This window comes from Agelaius tricolor, unplaced genomic scaffold (genome assembly GCF_023055355.1).
Source record: "Agelaius tricolor isolate 1412-34295 unplaced genomic scaffold, bAgeTri1.0.p SCAF_11, whole genome shotgun sequence".
Lineage (NCBI taxonomy): Eukaryota > Metazoa > Chordata > Aves > Passeriformes > Icteridae > Agelaius > Agelaius tricolor.
In genome coordinates this window covers 27,057,249-27,077,057 of record NW_027269271.1, presented here as the reverse complement: position 1 = coordinate 27,077,057, position 19,809 = coordinate 27,057,249, and the positions used below count along the sequence as shown (strand labels likewise).

The 19,809-nt window shown below is 41.1% G+C and overlaps 1 protein-coding gene across 14 annotated transcripts in view; it reads left to right on the top strand.

Moving 5' to 3' along the window:
• Positions 1 to 19,809, top strand: part of DAB1 (DAB adaptor protein 1) — a 413,672-nt gene that overhangs the window by 296,941 nt on the left and 96,922 nt on the right. For all 14 annotated transcript variants that reach the window (XR_011680667.1, XR_011680668.1, XM_071436827.1 and 11 more), the window contains one exon: positions 13,531 to 13,730. Coding sequence is in view for 12 of the 14 variants with exons in the window: in XM_071436827.1 (XP_071292928.1) it covers positions 13,664 to 13,730 (67 nt within the window). In the remaining 2 variants the exon portion in view is untranslated. The remainder of the gene's footprint in view (positions 1 to 13,530; positions 13,731 to 19,809) is intronic.

Below are 19,809 nucleotides of genomic sequence, written 5' to 3'. Positions count from 1 at the left end.
ACTTTGCTGTGTTCCAGACTTGGTGTCACATCTCCAGTGGGATGTAATTCATGGGGAGGACCAGAGGAAATGAGAGAAAGACTTTTTTTCTTGTTGAATGTCACATTTCCCATTATTTTCTGATATGTTACCACTCATGCAGATCCTTGTACTCATTTAACTGCTTAAGAGTTCCCCATCTGAATAATCACTTTTTTTTTTTTCCCTTCCCTGACATGTTAGCCTGGCAGTGGTTTGGTGGTTCCTTTTTCTGGAAGTGCTTCCTTTTGCAGTCTCTAACCTGACCAGCTGGGTTTTCATCCTGTTAGGGTGTGAGGTGGTCATGCACACCTGGTTACATCACAGTGGGGACCCTCTATGGATGTCTATCTGCCTGGAATTAGGATTATTTCCCAAAGGAAATCTTTGGTTTAAAGATGCACCATGAAGTCTCTGTGTGGTTGGTTGGTTTTATTTACTAAAATAGTGCTCATTAATGCAGCATTTAATGAAGTAGTGAATGCTCTGAGCATTCACAGCTCAGGACTGTGTTTTGGCTTTCCAAGCACTTTCTGGCACCCCTTTCACACAGAGACCTGAAAGCCACAGCTAGAATTGAACATCCTGTTTTCCTTCCCTATCCTGTTTTTCCCAAGTCATGTTTGAAAGGGATTCCCTGCTGCCAGACCCAAATCCCACGTTGCTGATGTCACTTTTGCAGGAGTAGGTGCTGAAGGAACGCAGCTTTGGAGCTGAATTCTGGAAGGTGCTGCAGTGTGGTTGTTGCACACCTATGCTGCTGCTTTTTCCTGCATGGAATACTCACACTCACACACACAAAAACCAAGAGGTAAATGACTGTTCCAGAGCCAAGCACATCAGTAGAGAGGCTGAATTTATCGTTGTCCAGGTGGAATTAAACGTTGTGTGTGCAGTCACAGAGAGTAACTTCTCTTTTCTCGTGGCACCTTTAGGTACAGACAGTCCCTGCTGGAGGATCAAAGTCGGGGCTGTGTGCTGAGGGCAGCCACTGTCTGTGGTCATTGCTTGCTGAGCAGGGCAGGAGGAGGAGGAGGAGGGATGATCTCATGCCTTGGGGCAGCAGGACAAGGTCTCTGAGGTTGAGCTCTGTGTGCCATTGCTCCTGTGTGTGTCATGCAAGCTGTCAGCCCTGGCACTTCACTCTGGTAAAGTTACCAGGAGCTAAACCCAGAACTCATAAAGGGAAATATCACACAGCTTTAACACATTGTGGTTACCAGGCACCCCTGTAATTAAACATCAGCAGTAACCAAATCTCTTTTAAAATGGTCAGAAAGACTGATCAATTTCTTGTCAAAAGTATTAGGTTTAACTCAAATTTTTTTGACATGTTTTGGGCTACTGTAACGTGCATTTCCTTGGTTGGACTACCTGAGCTAAGGGATTAAGTACCATTAATTTCAGCTCCTGTGTAGGTGCCTGTAGCTTCTGTATACCTGTGAGTTCCAAGTATGAAGGGTTTTCACAACCGTGATTTGAAATAAATCTAGAAAATTCTTCTAAGCACTGTTTGCAAAAGAAGCAATATTTTTAGAAAATTAAGTGAACTTTTCTTTGCCAGTGTGATGCCATGTCAGTAGTCTCTTGTTGGCTGGTTGGTTGGCTTTTGTTTTTTAATTTTTAATTGACTTTATTGCTAGGCACTGTTTTGTCATGTTACTATGCCCAGTGTAATATGAATCATTCTACCTATGTTTTGATAAAAATATATCTGAGAAAGAAACCCATTATGCATCTTCTTTTTTTTTTTTTAAGAAACATCTCTATGCTCTTATTAAAATTAAAGAATATAATGTATCTTAGGCTTCTTAAAATCTAAGTAGGATGAAGAATTCATTGCAGATGATCCTGTGGAAAGGCTTTGCAAGAGGAGGGCAATCAAGTAGGGATAATTAGAGTTACTATTTAAATATGCAGAAAGCAAAAAGCTTATCTGGAAGAGCAGAGTGAAGTGTAAGTACAGCGTAAGACTCACGTAAGGATGATTTGCAAGCAATAAAATCACACCTCCCTGACTTTGTAAGTACAAACTAATAAGCAGTATTTAATAATGGAGACTGTAATAGTGTGGGATATAAACCCAGTGGAATGTGATTTTACCATTAGATCTTACCTGAAGGGGATGGATTGCTTTAGCACTGACAGAGTGAGGATTACAGGTATTTGGAATATGTGTGCAGTAAGGGATGAGAGTAATTGCTCAAGATAATCTCGGAGCAGTTCACTCAGAATAATGATAGGGAGTTGGTGGGATTTCTCTTCCCAGGTTTTACTTCTTCCTCTGAATCAGCCTGAAAGTGTGAACACCTGTGATGGGACTCTTGCTGCTCCTGTGATGTGGGAAGGTTTGCTGCAGAACAGAATTAATGTGCTGCTAAGAACAAATCCTCCTTGGCAGAGGAATGGGTCGGATGGTCTTCAAGTTCTTAATCATCCCTGATTTTGTAACTCTGTCATTATTTTCATTCATTAACTTGAGTGGGTAACACAAACATCACACTTCTTCCAAAATTTATATTATTACTGCCTGCCATTTAGTCTGTTGATCTGAAAAAAAGCCCAAACCAAAACGTTCAAGTGGTGCATAGGCAATAACTTCACTGAATGTGTATTTATCTGAATGGCTTTAATTGGGCATCATCTGCAGCCCCACCATGTACTTAGAGCCTGCCTGCTTTCACAAGCTGGGCAAGGCCAGGCCTGCCTGATGCTGGGCTGTGGGAGGCAGGGGCTGCTGGAAAGGCTGGAATTCAGGAGCTGGTTCTTCCCCGGGGCTCAGCTCCAGGGCAGTGGCTGCCAAGGGTGCCCTGCTCTAAGGAGAAAGGAGCTGGGGGCCTGACCACTGGAATTCCTTTGAGTTCCCCTGGCCCTTTCACAAGGCCATGGGTGCTTAACCCATGGTCCTGGCTACCTTCCAAGTGGAGTAATTAAATTCTGCACTCCTGAATTCCCTCTCCTTTTAATTGGATTTGGAATTCTTCACCTTTTGGCTTTAAACTCGCCTGGCAAAACAACTGTTTCTCATTACAGCAAGGGCTTTATTCACATCAGGCTATATTAGCCTTGAATGTAATGTACATTGCTTTAAGTGTGCCAGGTGTTTCAGGAGAGCAGTGTACAAGGGAGAACAACATTTTACTTCTAGTTTTAATTGATTTTCTTTGCTGTACTGAAGTGCACCCATTTGATGGTTATTCCTGTTCGCTCTCTCAGTTTACAGGCCTTGTTGAGACTGTAGAATCAAAGGCAATTCACGAAAATATTTTAGATCTTTGCTGCATCCAGGAAACCTTCTGTTTGCCTCTGTGTGCAGCTTTCATCTCTTTTTGTGTAGTCAGTGAAATCTAGGGCATCACTGGAAATTCAGTTTTTACTGTGTATCCAAATGTTCACCTGATCATGGAGACTGCTCAGCACTTGAGAGGAACCAGCTGGTAAACAAGGGAATCTGTGCTACAACTCCCCTAAAATATGGCTTGGTTTCTACTGTGCCAGTAACTTCTGTTCATGTACTGGAGCCTAAATAATTGATTTTTTCAGTGTGTGCCACAGCACAGCATTTTAAAGGCTGCCTTGTCAGTGAGTACTGTGATTCTGCAGAAATTTTAATTAATGAATAGGGATGTCCAAAAGGTGTAGGCAATAACGAGAGTGAATACTTGGTTTAAATCTGGGAAGGTAATTTCTGGACAGGATAAATCTTTGATATGGATAAAATTCAGATTAGTTCCCTTCATGGTTCACCTGGCCCTAGTGATACCTACACTTAGAACTTGTGAGCAGTGCTGGCTCACAATCAGAATATGTTTTTCCCTGCCTAAAATGGAATTCTATTAGTCAATTCACATTAGCCAAGTCTGAAGTCTGTGTCTGGTTGGATTTATTTGCACTGGGCTGATGACAGAGCTCTGTTTGGCTTTTTGTTTGACCTGGATATGTGTATCTTCCTTAGTGCTGTCAGTCTGCTCTTAGGCTGCTCAATGAATACTCCTGTTACTGAAAATCCAAGATCTGTAGTCCTTTATTAAATTATAGAGTACATTACTTGCTGCTTTAGTATTTACCTTTGGGCATTAGGACTCTTTTTGCTAGAGAATAACCTGGTACAGGGCTTTGTGGGAGCTTTTGAAACCTCTCTGAAAGAAAAAAAAAATCATCCAAACACATCTGGGAATCCCTTAAAAAAAAACAAGTAGTATTAATGAGCACATCTGCATTTTTTTAAAATATAGTATATTTTATGTAAATGATTGCACAAAAGTCTTTGTAAGTAGGAATGTCCCACCTGTGTTATGGACTATAAATTCACTTTGTACAGCATTCTGTCCCTTTTCTCTGTGTGAATTCCAGAGGACAGCCCCAAACTGACAGAAAGCCTTTCTGTTGTGGACTTGATTTTGTTGGTAGGCAGGGAGGGCGGGCAGAACCAGCATCCTGTCTTTCATCCTTCTGGGTGAGGATTAATCATGATCACAGCTGCAGAATAATGCAGATCTTAGCTGGGGCTGGCGAGGGGGAAGGGATGGGTATGGGAGGAGCAGAGGACATCTCTGTCTTCCCCTCCTGCCCTTTATGGAGGAGTTGGAAGGAGCAGATTCCTACCTCTTTTTTTTAACTAGTAAATCTTTCATGCATCTTGTGTTTTTTTTCCTTTAATCATAAAGAATGCACTTGATTTACTGGTAACACACACAGAATGTTTGCGTGGCTTCCTTGTTTCCTTGATGATACATCAGGCACTGGGTGCTGCAATTCTGCTGGTTCAGAGACACACAGATTTACACCAGTGACTTTTACTGTGTCTCTGTAGGCAGCCCTGAAATGCCTTGCAGGTCAACTGTTTTTGAAATGGATGAAAGTGTGCTAATTCCTTCAAGGTAAATCAGAAGGATTATGACATCTAGGAAGAGGAATCTGCCAGACAGTTCTGAAGCAATATAAGCAGGACTGACCCAACAGCATCTCTAAAGCTTCCAATAAAATTGCCTGAGGAGTCTGCCAAGAAGCCAGATGCTGCTGCTGGAAAAATACCTTCTGTAGCTTGGCATTTGTCCTGTAATTGCTTCCAAGAGAGAATAAACTGTAGCATGACAGTGGAAGGTGAATGGTTCCTCACCTCATGCTGCTTGGTGATTTTTTAAAAATATTTCACATATAAGCATTATTTTCTGATGTGTTACCACTCATGCAGATCCTTGTACTCATTTAACTGCTTAAGAGTTCCCCATCTGAATAATCAAACCCTTTTTAAATTTTTTCCACTGACATGTTAGCCTGGCAGTGGTTTGGTGGTTCTTTTTCCTGGAAGTGATTCCTTTTGTAGGGTCTCTAACCTGACCAGCTGGGTTTTCATCCTGTTAGGGTGTGAGGTGGTCATGCACACCTGGTTATGCCACAGTGGGGACCCTCTATGGATGTCTCTGTGTATGGAATTATGATACAGCAAACAACACCTGGCCCACACAGTTCCAAGGGTTAGACAGTCGTGTGGCTTTGCTTCTTCTTTTAGTATGTTTTCCAGTTGTGGGAAGAGCACTGTCTGCTATTACCCAGAAATGCTGCTGATTTTACCTCTAACCAGAAAATGCATGGAAACTTTTTAGGGAGGATGCTTCCTCTCTTTGAAAATGGTTCATAATCCTGCTGATAGAAAGCAGAGGCATTTGAGGAGCAGTGTATAACCTAATCAGATACAAATGAGATGAGAACAGATAAGTGATTCCAAGCAAAGTATTTATTTGAAATTTCTCCAGGAAAATCTAGCAGCTGTCCTCAAATACTTCTCTTTGGTGTCATGCAGGAGCCTGCCTGCTGTCCATCCCAGCAATCCTGTGGGATTGCCTTCAGGAGGGGTTTGAAAACTGAACTATTCAAATGGAATGGTCCAAAGTAATTCTGCTGCTAAAATTCTCATCAGAGAATCACAGAATGGCCTGGTTTGGAAGGGACTTTAAAGCTCATTGAGTTTCAACCCCTCTGCCATGGGCAGGGACACCTCTCATTATCCCAGGTGGCTCCAATCCCTGTCCAGCCTGGCCTTGGACACTTCCAGGGATGGAGCAGCCACAGCTTCTCTGGGAACCTGTGCCAGGGCATCCCCACCCTCACAGGAGAGAATTTCTTCCTAATCTCTGCCCTAAACCTACTCTCTGTCAGTTTGAAGCTGCTCCCCCTTGTCCTGTCACTAAATGTCCTTGTGAAAAGTCTTCCTTGTGGGTTCCCTTCAGGTACTGGAAAGCCACACTTAGCTCACTTGACAAATACTGATATTTGTTGGTTGTGAACATGAATGTAGAAGTAATTATTGCCTGTTTGTGTGATTTCATACAGTCCCAGAAGCCTCTTGCTTTTTTCCCTTTGCTGTGCTAGACAATGAACTTTGGTAGGAGTCAGGTGGTTGAGTTTGGGGTAATAAAGCAAAAGTCCATTTCCAGCAAGGTGAATTCCTTTGATCAGTTCTCCTAATACTTAACAGTCAAGGGAACAAGGGCTGAGTGCTGAAAAATAACTGAACAAAGATCCTGGCAAAGGGGCTTTTTGTTATTGTTGGCCTTTGGAGGGTTTGCTTTGCTTTGCTGTAGTGTCAGGAAGCTTCAGAGAATGGAAGGGCACAATGTACAGGTCAACTCTTGTGGCTGAACAAATCTCTAAGGGACCTGGAACAGTTGGTGCAAAATTCACATCCTTTAAGAAGGTCAGTGTAAGGCATCTCTCCAAACTTTACTTCAGATTTCAAAGTATAGCTTAAGTTATAGTGCTGTTATTTTATTTAAAAGGAATGAGAAGGTGAGTTTCAGTTCAGTCTCACTTGAAATACTAAGAAAATGATCCAGAAATTGAACAAAAACCAGAGCTGAATCAAGATATTTCTGTGAAGGACAGGAGATGAACAAGATTCCTTCAACTTACTGTGCCAGTTCAAAACATGCTGAGCTGTCCAGGATGCAGGATGTTTAATTCCATAACCTTTTCTTCCAATTAAAAGACACAGATTCTGATTGTGAGGAATTTGCATTCCAATATGAAACGTGGTGTCTGACATTGCTTTTACCTTCTCCCTGGTGATGCTCCTGACTGCACACTTCTCCCTTTCCTCCAGTGTGATGATTGCACCACTGCACTTTAGTAATCATTTAACAGCTCTAATTACAGAATACCGTGATCCCAACTGTGTACTTTGTCCCCTTTGCCTTCTTAGTCCCTGTTTCTTTGGTGCTGAGAGGATCACAAAAGTGCTGTTCTTCCGCTTTGCAAAAATAAATTCCAAAGGCCCTGCTTGGGTAATGTACAGATCTGCATTTTCTTGTGGCTTTGGAGTTAATGACACTGAATTTTAGCCATGGAGGGGTTGGTTTGTCTGCTCTTGTTTACATCAGTCATGCTGGCATAACTTCTCTGACACTAATGCAGATACACCAGCATGAAATTGGTGTAACTCCAACTCCATTAAAATCAATGGAATTAGCCAATATGAGTCAAATGCAAGGCCATTGATTTTGTGCTGGTGTGACTTTATTGACTGGAGTGGAGGTGAGGCAGTTTCTGCTGCTGGGGCTCGGGTCACAGCCAGGCTGGGCCTGTGCTTGGAGTGGCTGTGGCTTTGGTTTCTTGTTTGTTCTTGCAAAGCATGATCAGAAATCCCTTCTCTTTTCTGCTCCAGGGTCAGCAGTGTGTGGGAATCTGGGAGTAGTGAAGTCTTGGAGTAGAGCAATTCCTATGGGAAAAGCATTAGGTAATTCAGTTTCACTGAGCAATCTCTAGTCTCATCTGAATGATTTCCTCTGTTATCTGCTATGTGGTATCAGAGGAATGATGGGGAGTTTTTAAGCCTGCTCCTTTTTGATGTGATACCCTGCTAAAGCATACAAAAGCACTCTGAGTGGAGTTTTGAGTCAGAAAGTGCATTTAAAGGAATGATGAGTGCTGTATCTATACCTGCAGCACACTGGGATTGTTGCTGGTTTTCAGCTCTCTGGGCTGGAGTTGCATTCCCTGGGCAGAGGAGATGTAGTTTTTCCTGAATTCAAATCCCATACCTTTAATATTTCAAAAATCCTTTAAAGCAAGTCCATGTCTTCTATTTTGCCTTTGTTGCATGAGTGCTGCCCTGTATAATAGAAAATAGAAACTGGAATATTAAAATGAAATGTTAGTAATTTGCCATTAAAAATGTTGATGAAATCAATTCATTCCTTTGAAAAGCTTCTTTTTAATCCGGTCAGCATTTTCTGTGAGTAGAAAATTCACAGCACTTCTGGTGAATAATTGGTGGAGTGGAGTGCAGCATTCACCACGACATGGAGTGATTTCCAGGAGGAATTTCAGTAATTATTCCTGCCATCGTTGGAATGCTAATAAAAATCTTACTTTAGAAATATTTTATAGGTCAGTTTTTTGCCAAGATGCTCTTCAGTGGTGAATCAGCTTCAGTGGTGCTATTTACCCCATCTGAGGAACTGGGTAACATGCCTGAAAGATGCCCTAGAGACAGAAAAATGAAGCATAGTTTAAACCACAATAACCTTAATAAAATGTGTTATTAGCCTAAGTTACATGTAGGATTTTGTTTAAAAAAGAGCTTCTTGTTTTCAGGAGATAAGAGAAGTATTTTATGAATACAGTCAACTACAGCAATTAAATACTAAAGGAAATTAAATGCTGTGGTTGGAGTACTAGGTATTTTTCTGATATTGGATGAATTAAAAAGGGTTATTTTGCAGTGTTGTTCTGGAAGACACTACAGACATAGTACAGAAAACTGCATAAAGGACATAAAACTGTTCTTTTATCATAGTATATAGAAAATCAGGACTGGAGGGAAACACATGCTCATTTTACAGCAAACAAAACTAAATACGAGATCAGGAGGCAGCTGTGAGTCTTAAAAAGCTTTCTAATTTAGGGAGTGAGTGGGAGATGAAGGGTGCTGGGTTCCAGGGGAGGGTTTGTAGGGGAATAAATGTTTGTGTAGTATCTCAGTTTGTGCATATCAACAGTAAAACTCCTTTCACCTTTACAGGCTACAGAAATACCAGTAAAGAAATGGCAGGAAAAGGCAGTGCTCGGCATGGAGTGCCATAAAGGAGACTCCTTTGGCTTTTCCACTGGAAGCACTGCATCCTGCTGTCCTGGGGGCAAATGGCAAAACACAGGAGAGGGACAGACCCATGAACAATCCAACAGAGGCTGTTTTCTGTGGCAGGGCAGCCAGAATTTCAGTGCACAGTCCTGTTAAACACTGTACAGAATTTGCTGTAATGAAGTGTCACCGGCAGCTCTCCTGTTTGCTTTTGTTTCCTCCTCATTTTCTCCTCTCTGTCAGTGTCTTAATCTCTCTTTTACCTCAACTTGCTCCTTTTCTGGTCCTTACTTGCAGGCCTTGTTAGCTGCAGTGTTTCAGTGGGTTTTGGATCAGTCCCTTGGGTTCCTGGTTGGAATTAGTGCAGTGCCTGCTGTGACAGATGAATCCTCTGATGTTCGCCAGCCCTGACCATTGGGGAAATGAGCTGATGAGTACAAAACAGTGTGAGCAGCACCAGAGGATTTCCTGGCCCCTCTCCCTGGAGGGTACAAAGAGCACTGGTAGCAAGGATGGGTTTTCCATTGTCTGCTTGTGTGTGGTCCCACTGCTGTTCTCTGTGTTAGGCTTCGAGGGCAGGTGCGAAGTGGATGAGTAACGTTTTCTCCCAGGACTGCAGACCCTTACACTTGAACTGGTTTTAGTTTTCCAGGATCACAGCTTTTTTCACTCCTGTTTTCGCTTATATTTTACCCTTTTAGTATGTTTGGGCTTTGCTTAACACTTGTAAAACCACGGGCATCAACATGATTATGTTGGGAGCTTTGGAGGAGAAAAAATTAATTGCAGGACTCCAGAGACATAAAAGCAGGAGCTAAGGATGGGAGCACAGCTTTTGTTTTGTCAAACCAGTGTTTGGGAGGTACCATCCTCTTGTCAAATCCCACTTTGTGGCTGTGGAGAAGTTAAATACCTAGGGAATGCCAGGGCTTAGTTACAAATCCTTTCTGAGACTGCTTTTCTTTTATATAAGCAGATGGAAACTGGTTTCAGGGGAGGGAACTTCTTAAGTTTTGAAGTCCCAAAGAAAATTAATTAATTCATGTATTTGAAAGCCAGAGGGGAAGTATTATGATCATCTTGTCTGACCTCCTTCATAACTTGGGCCAAGGGAAGTCTCCTAATAACCCCTACATGAGCTCACTGAAGCGTGGTTGAAAAGACAAATGATTTGACAGAAATTGTTGTTTCACAGGCGTGTGGGGGAGGTGAGTGGAGCTTGGGACTAATTTCCCTGTGCATAAAGGGTCCAACCTGTGTTAATCCTAACTGCAAAGTGAATTTACAGAAATATTTCTTTGCTGAGGCTTTAGGTTTTGTGCTGGCGTAGGAGTAATAGAGAACACAGGCTTAAGAACCACTCCTGGAATTAAGAACTGGTTAATTCCAGAACGCGCTGATTGTGTTCCTGCTGTAGCCACTTAATAAGGCCACGGAAAATGTCAGTTTTTTGTTAAAACGAAGAGCTCAGAATCCTCTTTAGGAAAAGCTGAGGCATGCACATAACATTGCAATAGCTGGAGCAGTAGCAAGGCACACAAGGAGATTGTTAGAGTGGATGGATATGTGTAAGACGGTAGATTTTTTAATTTATTTTTTTCTTTGGAAACGCAGCTAACAAAATTTTGTCTTTAGAGCAGGGAGAGAATTGTGGCAGAAGTGATCAAAGCAAATAGCATCTCATTGATAAAACACATGCTGCAGTCCTTGCCACAGTTGGGAGGCTGTGGTATTTAACAACGGTGACCTAGATTGGAGGAGACAATGAAAGCTGTTGCGGTGAGGAGCAGATTGACTGCCATTCTCATCTGGGTAATAAACGGCTGAAATATGGACAGTGCATGAAAGTTTACTAATGTGGCTTACATAAAGACCTATACTTTTGGAGGAATTGTCTCTGTAGCAAATTCAGTTTGAACTATGGCTGGTGTCTGACAGATGTTTATGTGCTCCTTTACAAAGATACCTATTACTTTATTCAAGGATCTATGAGCCTGCGAGAGTATGACCTGATTAGGTTTGAAAGTAAATCAATATGTGAACCTGTCCAAAAACAGACATGCATTTATTTTAAAAAATATTACTCAGTGGGATAGCCTCGAGGGGATATAGCTTTTCTGGAGAGTTACAGATGAGATAGCAGTCATATGTTGTTACTTTAAAATATTCAGTGCCATTCGGATGCTACTATTTCAGCTGTCCTGTTGGAAATAGCTGACAACAGGAGATGACATTCCTGATGCTTTGTAGCCACAATGGCCTTCTAAGACATTAAAACTTGCTTAACTACGGACCCCAGGGGTATTTGGTATTTATTTTTAATTTATTTTTTTAATAAGTGGACCTATTATAAATATTTCCCTTTTGTGAAGTGGCTTATGTTAGTGCTCCTTGTAGAGTTACGCAGTTAACCTTTGGGTAAATATAAATCCAAATTCTCGAAATATAAACTGTCAATCCAGCTGTGACTCGAGAGATGCTTTAAGTAAGTGCCATTGAGCTGTAAAGGCTGATGCATCCCTACTGTGCTGTAAAACTAAATATTATTAAATTGGGTTGCAGGCAGGGGGAGGGGAAGGAGATGGGGGTTGTGAGGGACATCTGTTCTGCTCAGAGCTCCTCTCCCTGCTTGTGGGGGGATTTGAAGCGTGAGTGAGGAGGGTGAGGGCGTTCCCCCCAGCACTGCTCCAGCAGCTGTGCTTGGGGAGAGGCAGCTCCCTGTCCATGGGCCTGGCCAGAGAGCTCCTGGAAACCTCACCAAGGGGCTGTTCCCTCCCTGACCAGCCTTCATTTGCTTTGGCCTTCCCTTCTCTTTCCTCAGCTGAGAAGCTTCATCGAGATGCTGTTGGTTTATTCAGGTCTGTTACACCAAGCAGGTGTGTTCAGCAAGCACTGCAACTTTCAATTTGTGCCTTGCTTTATTTTTTTTTTCCACCTTTTTTTTTTTTTTTGCCATGCGGTGCTTATTCAGATTCCACAGAGGGGGGAACAGGGAATTTCGTATTTCAAAATCAGTTCAGCAGATTTTGAAAAGCTATCTTTGAATATTCTATAATACACAGACAGATTTGAAGAGCTTATTAAAGAAAGCCCCTGACACACTTCAGCAATATTAAATCACTTCAGACGGTGCATGGCAGTGTAATGTTACTGAAGCATTTTAAAATGTTAAAAGAGCCTGGATTTGAAAGTACTGGTGGCTTCACAGCCCTTACTGTGAAAAGTGATTTCAAGTGTCAAAATTATTCCAGTGTTTGCAGTCTGTTACTTTCTTAAATGACAAAGAAGGGACATTAGTAAATAACTCTAACTGCAGTTAATCTCTGGCCATCTAACCAGCTGATATGCTGGGTTAATATCTTTATTAAATGCTTATTTAATAAGTGGGCAGCTGTTCCAACAGGCCAGATGGACTTCTCTGTAATTGTGCTAATAATGAGAACTTTCTCACAAAAAGAAAGGGCAGTAAGAAGATGCATTTGGTGGGGGAACATCCTGACAAATGGCTTCAGGGACAGTCTGGTCCTCTGCCCTCGACAGACTGGCTGGAGTAAGTGGTTCATCCCTCAAAGCAGGAAGGACCAGCAGTGAGAATTGGAGCAATGGGTTCTTTTTGGCTTAGATGTTTATTCTTTGTGTGTTCTTTGCCTCCAGAGCCCTGACATCCCCAGTCCTGCCTCCCTCATCCTGCTCCAGCACATTCCTGCTGTGGGTTCACACCTGGTGCATTTTTGTCCCCAGCAAATACACAGCTTTCTCCCTAAATGTTATCTCTCTAGATGTTATCTTTTTGCACCTATCCCATTTATATTTCATGGGTTTAATTAACTATTTTCAGAGATCTTTGCAAGAAAGATTACTAGATGGGTGTTAAAATTACAGCTTTGTTTGTGTGGAGACAGAGTCTTTTATACTGGAAACATTATCATAAGCAAGAGGAGTGGCAAAGTATGATGTTCTCAGCATGAGCAATGAATACATTCTTCATTTGTCTTTGTTCAAGTAGGAGAATGAAAGCACTGAAAGAGAATTGGAGGAGTAAAAATCTCTACTTACTCTCTGGCAATATGGAATTGGTGCATTTAAAAATTGAGTCCTTGCAGGTTTTTTTGCTTTTGGTGACATTTCCAGCTACTTCCTGCATTGTGGTCTCTGTCCTCCAGCTGCTGGTCCAGATGTGCTGGTCTTCTCTACCCCCTGAGCAGTGTCTCTAGGCTGTGAAGGCACCTTGGATATGCCAAAACACCTCTAATACAGATGTTTGAGGTAGTCACAGATAATTATGCTTAAGCATCTAAAATCATGGACAACTGGCTCAGTAGATGGAGAACTTCATGTGTTCCTCCCTTGCAATGGTTTGGCTTTTTTATTCTCCTTTCATGTTTTAAACCCAGAAAATGACTGTTCCTTTTTGTTTCCTTCCCTAACAGCACTGGAAAGGAGTGAATGAGATGAACTGTTTGGGTTATAGTGTCTGAAAGGCTAAATTATTCTCTTGGAGAGACGTTCTAAATGAGCCTGACCGAGATCCTGGATCTGTGTGAAGAGGACTAAGGATATAGGATGTCAACTGAGACAGAACTTCAAGTGGCTGTTAAAACCAGCACAAAGAAAGACTCCAAAAAGAAAGGTAGTGACTCATTTCTCTTTATTTGTGTGTGTTTTGTACTTAAATCAGCTCCTACATCAGCCACCTTTGGCACATCTGTGGCTCTTCTGTTATCTGTGTGCTCAGTGAAAGTGGGATTTGTTAAGCTCAGTGGAAGTCTGCTGCAGAAATATGGGGTTTGATTCGCTAACATAAAAAACATATCCTTTTGAAAGATGAGAAAAAATTAGCATATTATTTATGGTTCACAAAGAGAAATACTGTTTTTAAAATTACTCAACAAAAGATCACTTTTCTTTTTCTCTGCTGATAAACACATTTTCTTCTAATGTTTTTTTTTTCTGCTTTGTTTCAAACCAACCAGAGCTCAAATGCACTTTCTGTTCCTGGAGTTTGAATTTTACTGACACTTTGTGAAGTTAGAGAACTCAGTAGCAATCTGTGGAGAGATTAATTAATCTGGTATAGGAAAATATAAACGAGGAGGAAGAAAACTCAAAATTAAGGAGAAGCTGTGGAGAAATGCATGGTTGGTTAGTTCATATTTGTATTTACAATTTTGCCTCAAACTGTAGAGCAGTTCTTTGGAGTGGTAAGTGTGAGAAATGGGACCATATGAATTTGGTGCTTGTGCTTGTTTAGACTCTTTGTAGGGATTTTTCTCCTTACATTTTTATTAATATTTTTATTGCTTATGGTTTTAAGTACTGATGAACTTGGAGCCCAAGACCTTGAATTGTAGTGCTAGTTCTTGCTGCTCTGTGTAGCCATATTTGGTTATTTTTTTAAACATACACATGAAACTGAGATAGAAAACAGATTTAATATGAATTACTCAAATAAAAAAGTAAAGCAAAAAGAAAATAATCATACTAAATAGTTTTGATACTCAACATGGCAAGATCTGAACTTTCATGTGAGCTCTGGAGTTTGTAATTCTGTTTCCTTCTGTGGATGTGTCATTTAGCCATTTACTTATGAGGGTTTTTTTCATTTTCCTAAGACAAAAAAAACCCCTCATCTGTGCTTATATATGTATAATGCAATTTTACTCATGTATAATGCAACTTTATAATGTATAATGTAAATTTTACTCATAGTAAACTTGAACTGCTGGGCAGCAATACCATTAACTGCAGCAGTTCTACCAAAACATTTACTAAGGCCTTGTGTTCCCTTTGGCTTTTGTATCAGAAATCTTTATCCTAGAGTTTGTAGAAAACACAGCAATTAAAAAATTTCAAGTGTTTGTTCAGGAAGATAGTTTAAAAACCTTATGACTGCTCTAGGCCTACACTCACAAATCAAAAATGATTCATTTAAGATTAAAAAGCTCCAGTTGGGAAAGGCAAGAAAAGGGGAACTTTGATGTAAATGAGAATGTGATCTAAGACGTTTAAGGCAAATAAAGTGGTTTGGTTGTATGATCATTCAGTTTTTGGGGGCAGGCAGTAAATTAAAAACTGTCATTTTTTTTGCAATATGGATAACATCTTTTTGATGTGTGTCTCCTATGTTATTTCTTCTGCTGGAGGCTGAAACTTTTGAAACCAGCAAACAACTCTTTTAGGAACTTGATGTTTATGCTAATAAAATATTCAGCATCCAACTTATAAAAACATTTCCATAAATCACAATAGCTGAACACTTCTCTGCCCAAAATCTGATTCTATCCCCCGAATGGAAATTCTGAAAATCACCTTCAGTGCTGAGGGGCAGTATAAAGTATGTTGTGTGGCAGTGATGTGAGTGTGTGGAGAGCTGGAAGGGACAGGGAACGGCAGTGGCACATCCCCAGCATGAGTGCATCCATCCCATCAGCCATCCCAGGGCTGGGGCAGGGAGCGCTTCACACAGACAAGGTACACAATGCACGCACTGTGCGCTATTCAAATCCCACAGAACCACAGTCAAAAGAAACTTGGTGTGCTCATTTACTTGTCATTGAGTTGTATGCACTTCCCTGTGTTCCAACAAAGGAGCCCTCCTCCCTATAGTGGGAGTGATGGACACGTGAAAAACAGGGATTTTTTTCCCCTTTTTTTCCCCAAGTTCATTAACTGCAAGCAGTGGCAGGTAGCAAGTGCTAACATGAAGTTTTTTATGTTGCTAATCAATGAGTTTGATTATGCAATGGAACTGAGTATTCCCAGGAAATCAGTCTTTGCTGTATAAACAGAAATTTCAACTCTGGTGTTTTTTATTTTTTCAGCTCTGGTGGTTTTTATTTTTTCAGCTTAGTGTTTTGTTGCACTTCTGGAGGAGCCATGCATCCCTCTCCATCCAGAGCAGGAGCGGGCCTCTTTTGCTGTGTTATCCATGTTTTGGTAGTTCTCCTGCCTTCTGCAACTCACAGCATTGCATGGAATGTCTGTCCCACATTTGTATCCCACTCTGGAGGTCTGGGGTGACTCTGAGGGGATGAGGATTAGTGTGGAGATGGAGCATGGGACTGGGTTCTTTCCTGATCTCAGCCTAAATCTTCTGTCTAGAGTCAGCTAAATCTTTAGTTCTCTTCATCTGCATAAACAGCCAGGAAGGTGGTTTTTATTATTTGGAGTGTTGAAATAAAACAAAGCTTAATTCCTAGGATTTGTGAGGTGTATGGATATTATATATATATATATACACAGACACACTTTATATATATTTTATATATATTTATATATACTATATATATATATACTCTATATATATATATATATACTCTCTCTATATATATACTTTATATATATATACACTTTATATATATATACTTTATATATATATTTATACACTTTATATATATATATATATATATATATATATATATATACACACTATATGTGAGCAGCTCTTCTTACTGATGTACCATGGCCAAAAAGAAAGCAGTGACTGACTTGTACAATTGTGGTAATGATGCCTACCTTGAGTTAAAGCCACTGTGATGTCATTAGTTAACAATTTAATAACCTGGACAGGTTAGGAAAAAAGTCCAGGAGGAGTCTAATGATATTTAGTGTTGAATGCAAAATCTTGCTGCTGGGATGGACTAACTCCCTGCCAGAAGGGTGGAATGTGTGGTTGAAGTTTCTTTAGGATTTCATATAGCTGATTTTAGGCTCTGTTACATGGACTGCTGACTTTTGGTTTGATTATAGTTGATTATTGATTATAACAGGGAAATAGTTTGATTTGTGCTGCAGATGGGGCAAATTACAATGCTGGTGCAAAGATTTGACCAAATATTTCTTTGATGTGCTGGGCACACGCAGAAAACTCTTTCTGTAGGCACATGCAGAGCAGTTCCCTTGGGAACACTTCTCTTTAGGCATGGTTTTTACAGCCATGAGCTTTGTGGTCATGGCCAGCTCTGCAGTGTCTGCACTGCCATCTGAGCTGGCTTGTGAGGCAGTGTCAAGAACTTAAATACAAAACCCTCTCAGAAGCTGCTGTTTGCACAGAATCACAGCTGAGGAGCTCTGATGTTCTGTGGGTAAGTTCAATATTTACACGATCATGTCAGACTGTAGTTTTGTATGTTAACATTATCACCCTGGATAACCTTAAAAGCAGGCTGTTGAAAAACCAGGTACAAATTTTGCCTTGCATTCAGCCCCTATTGATCTGATGGATCCAGGGTTGGGTGGGCTCTAGAAGTGATTTCTGGTCACACTCCTGGAAGAGGGGTTGGAATTTTAACTGACCTGGAAATACCATTATGGGAACAGAAGTGAGCCAGGCACCTCCCTTCCTCTGCAGATTGTCACTTTTTCTTCCCTGGGCTGTGAAGCTCCTTGTCCCTCGAGGAGCAGTGTTTCACCCTGACCTCCAGAGCCCTCCTCCTCCACTTTATTCCATTTTACAGGCTTACAGTGCACTAGGTGTTATTAGAGGAGATTATATTTCTGCCATCCCCCACCTCCAGCCCTAATCTTCATGCCACTCTTGCTGATATCTGCTGGTAACTTCATTGTAATTATCTTTTTTGCTCACATTTTAAAAGATATCCTGGAGAGGTTTCATGCTGCTCTCTAAGTGGAAATGGTGAAAAATTCTCAGGAGGTTTAGAAAGCTCAATTTGAGGACTTTTTTTGGTGATACAATTTTTTTTTTTGGTGAGTTTGCCAGAAGTCATGTGTTCTTTAAGAAGTGTTTAGAGAATTAATGGTATAACTAATGCACTTTAAATGCTGATGTTATTTTGTTTGTTTATGTCATCTGGTTCATTAAGAAGTGGATAAAAATTGTGTGTTTGTATCGTTCAGGATAGGAAATTAGAGGTTTTTTATTAGCCAGAGTTGTTAGAAACATAAACCATGTTTGTCTTGTAGTACATGGGGGAAAAGCCTTGTTGTAAGTGTGTATAGATTATTGAATCAAATTGAAAACATTTACTTGAGCCTATCGGAATTAAAATTGATTTAGAAACCTCTCTGGGGGAAATGTGTTGCATTGATGTTGAATTCACACTGATAACTGCCTGGGAAAATCCCTTCTTGCAAAATTAGCTGAACAGAAAAATTGAAATGGGAGGTCAGTATAGAAGTGAACCAGGCTACCAGATTCTAGCACAGATCTGTGTGTGGGGAAAAGGCATGGGGACTTTTCTAGAGATTTAATCTCTTCCTCCTGCACTTAAATTCTGTAATTTTTCTATTTGAAGCTTAGGGCTTGTTCTGCAATTCCATCTCTCATTGTATCCCCGTTATAAGACTCCTGAGTCAATTTTCAAAATGACAGGGACTTGTAAAGAATGGAGGCACATTCAGAGAGGAGCTTGGGCTCGTTGGCACTCAGCACGATGGTGGTTGATGCTCAGGTCCCCTTGGGTGAGATTTCCTTGCTTGTTGGGTTTCCAGAGCGTGTGGGAAGCACGTGGCATCTGGGAGCAGCTCAGAGCAGGCAGGGCGCCAAGCTGGGGATTGCTGCACCCAGCCAGTAGGAATGGGACATTTAGGGAGGGTGGGACGTGCTCTGCTGCAGCTGGAGGTCCTGTCCTGGCCTGGGGTTGGGCGCTGTGTCCAGGCTGGATGGACATCCAGGTGCCCAAGCCGTGCTCCAGGAGGGAGAGCTGGTTCATGCCAGGTGAGGAGTTCACACCAGGGGGGTTTGCGTGGCAGGGCCGGCTCCGAGGTGGGAGATGTGAGTCTGATCCTCTTGGGATCACGATGGCAAAAAGCTTAATTGTCCCATTTTATCTCTCCTGAGTGCTGATTAAAAGGAAAGCAGTGGCTGCAGGATCGTTCGCGTGCGGATTGGGCCTGTGGCAGAGTCACATCTATTTCCTGGGTCTTTTAAGCACTAATGAGAGGCTGGGGTCTGTCTAACTATCTAAAGGAAAACCTTTGCATCCCCAGGAGCAGAACTCTTGTCAGACTAAGATCAAACAGGAGCTACCTAGTTAGTTTAAAAGCCTTTGGGGATAGGAAGCCTTTAAAGGAGGTTACGTTTTGTCATTGTCAGTTTCCATCAGAGGGGCCTGATGCTACCTCAGTCCTGTTTTGGGCTTCTTAGACCTCATTTGAATCCAGTCTTTGCACTAATCATTGCTAAACCCCAGAGTGGAGTGGAGGTTTCTGATGGATGTGAAAGTTACAGTTTTGCTGACACACAGAAATCTTGGTGCAGTTTTTGCAGCTGTTTCCAGGTTGGAACTTCAGTTTAAATTAATAACTGCTATGATGGTGGATTACTTTTTCAATGAATTGGATAGTGATGGTGGATTACTTTTTTAATGAATTACCTTCTTTTTAAAAACTTTGTGATCAACTACCAACAATTAAAGCGTCGTCATCATAATGAGGCATTTCAAGATGTCATATTGGTATAGGTTCATTTAATTTTCTGATTATGTAGCTAAGATTCATGGAATCCAGCAAAATTGAAATTTGATCTAAAGAGTAATGAACAGAGTAGCTTCTTTCATTGACTGGGAGTGGATTTGCTTTGTTTCCTTGCAGTAGCTATGAGTTTTTCAATAATTTATAGATCAAGTAACAGCAACATTAATTGATACACTAATTGTGTCCACATGCCTGCCTTTAACAAATCTCTTTTGTGAAATGATTACTGACAATATTAATTGCACGTCTTTTGTGAGTTGATATAAGTTATGAAT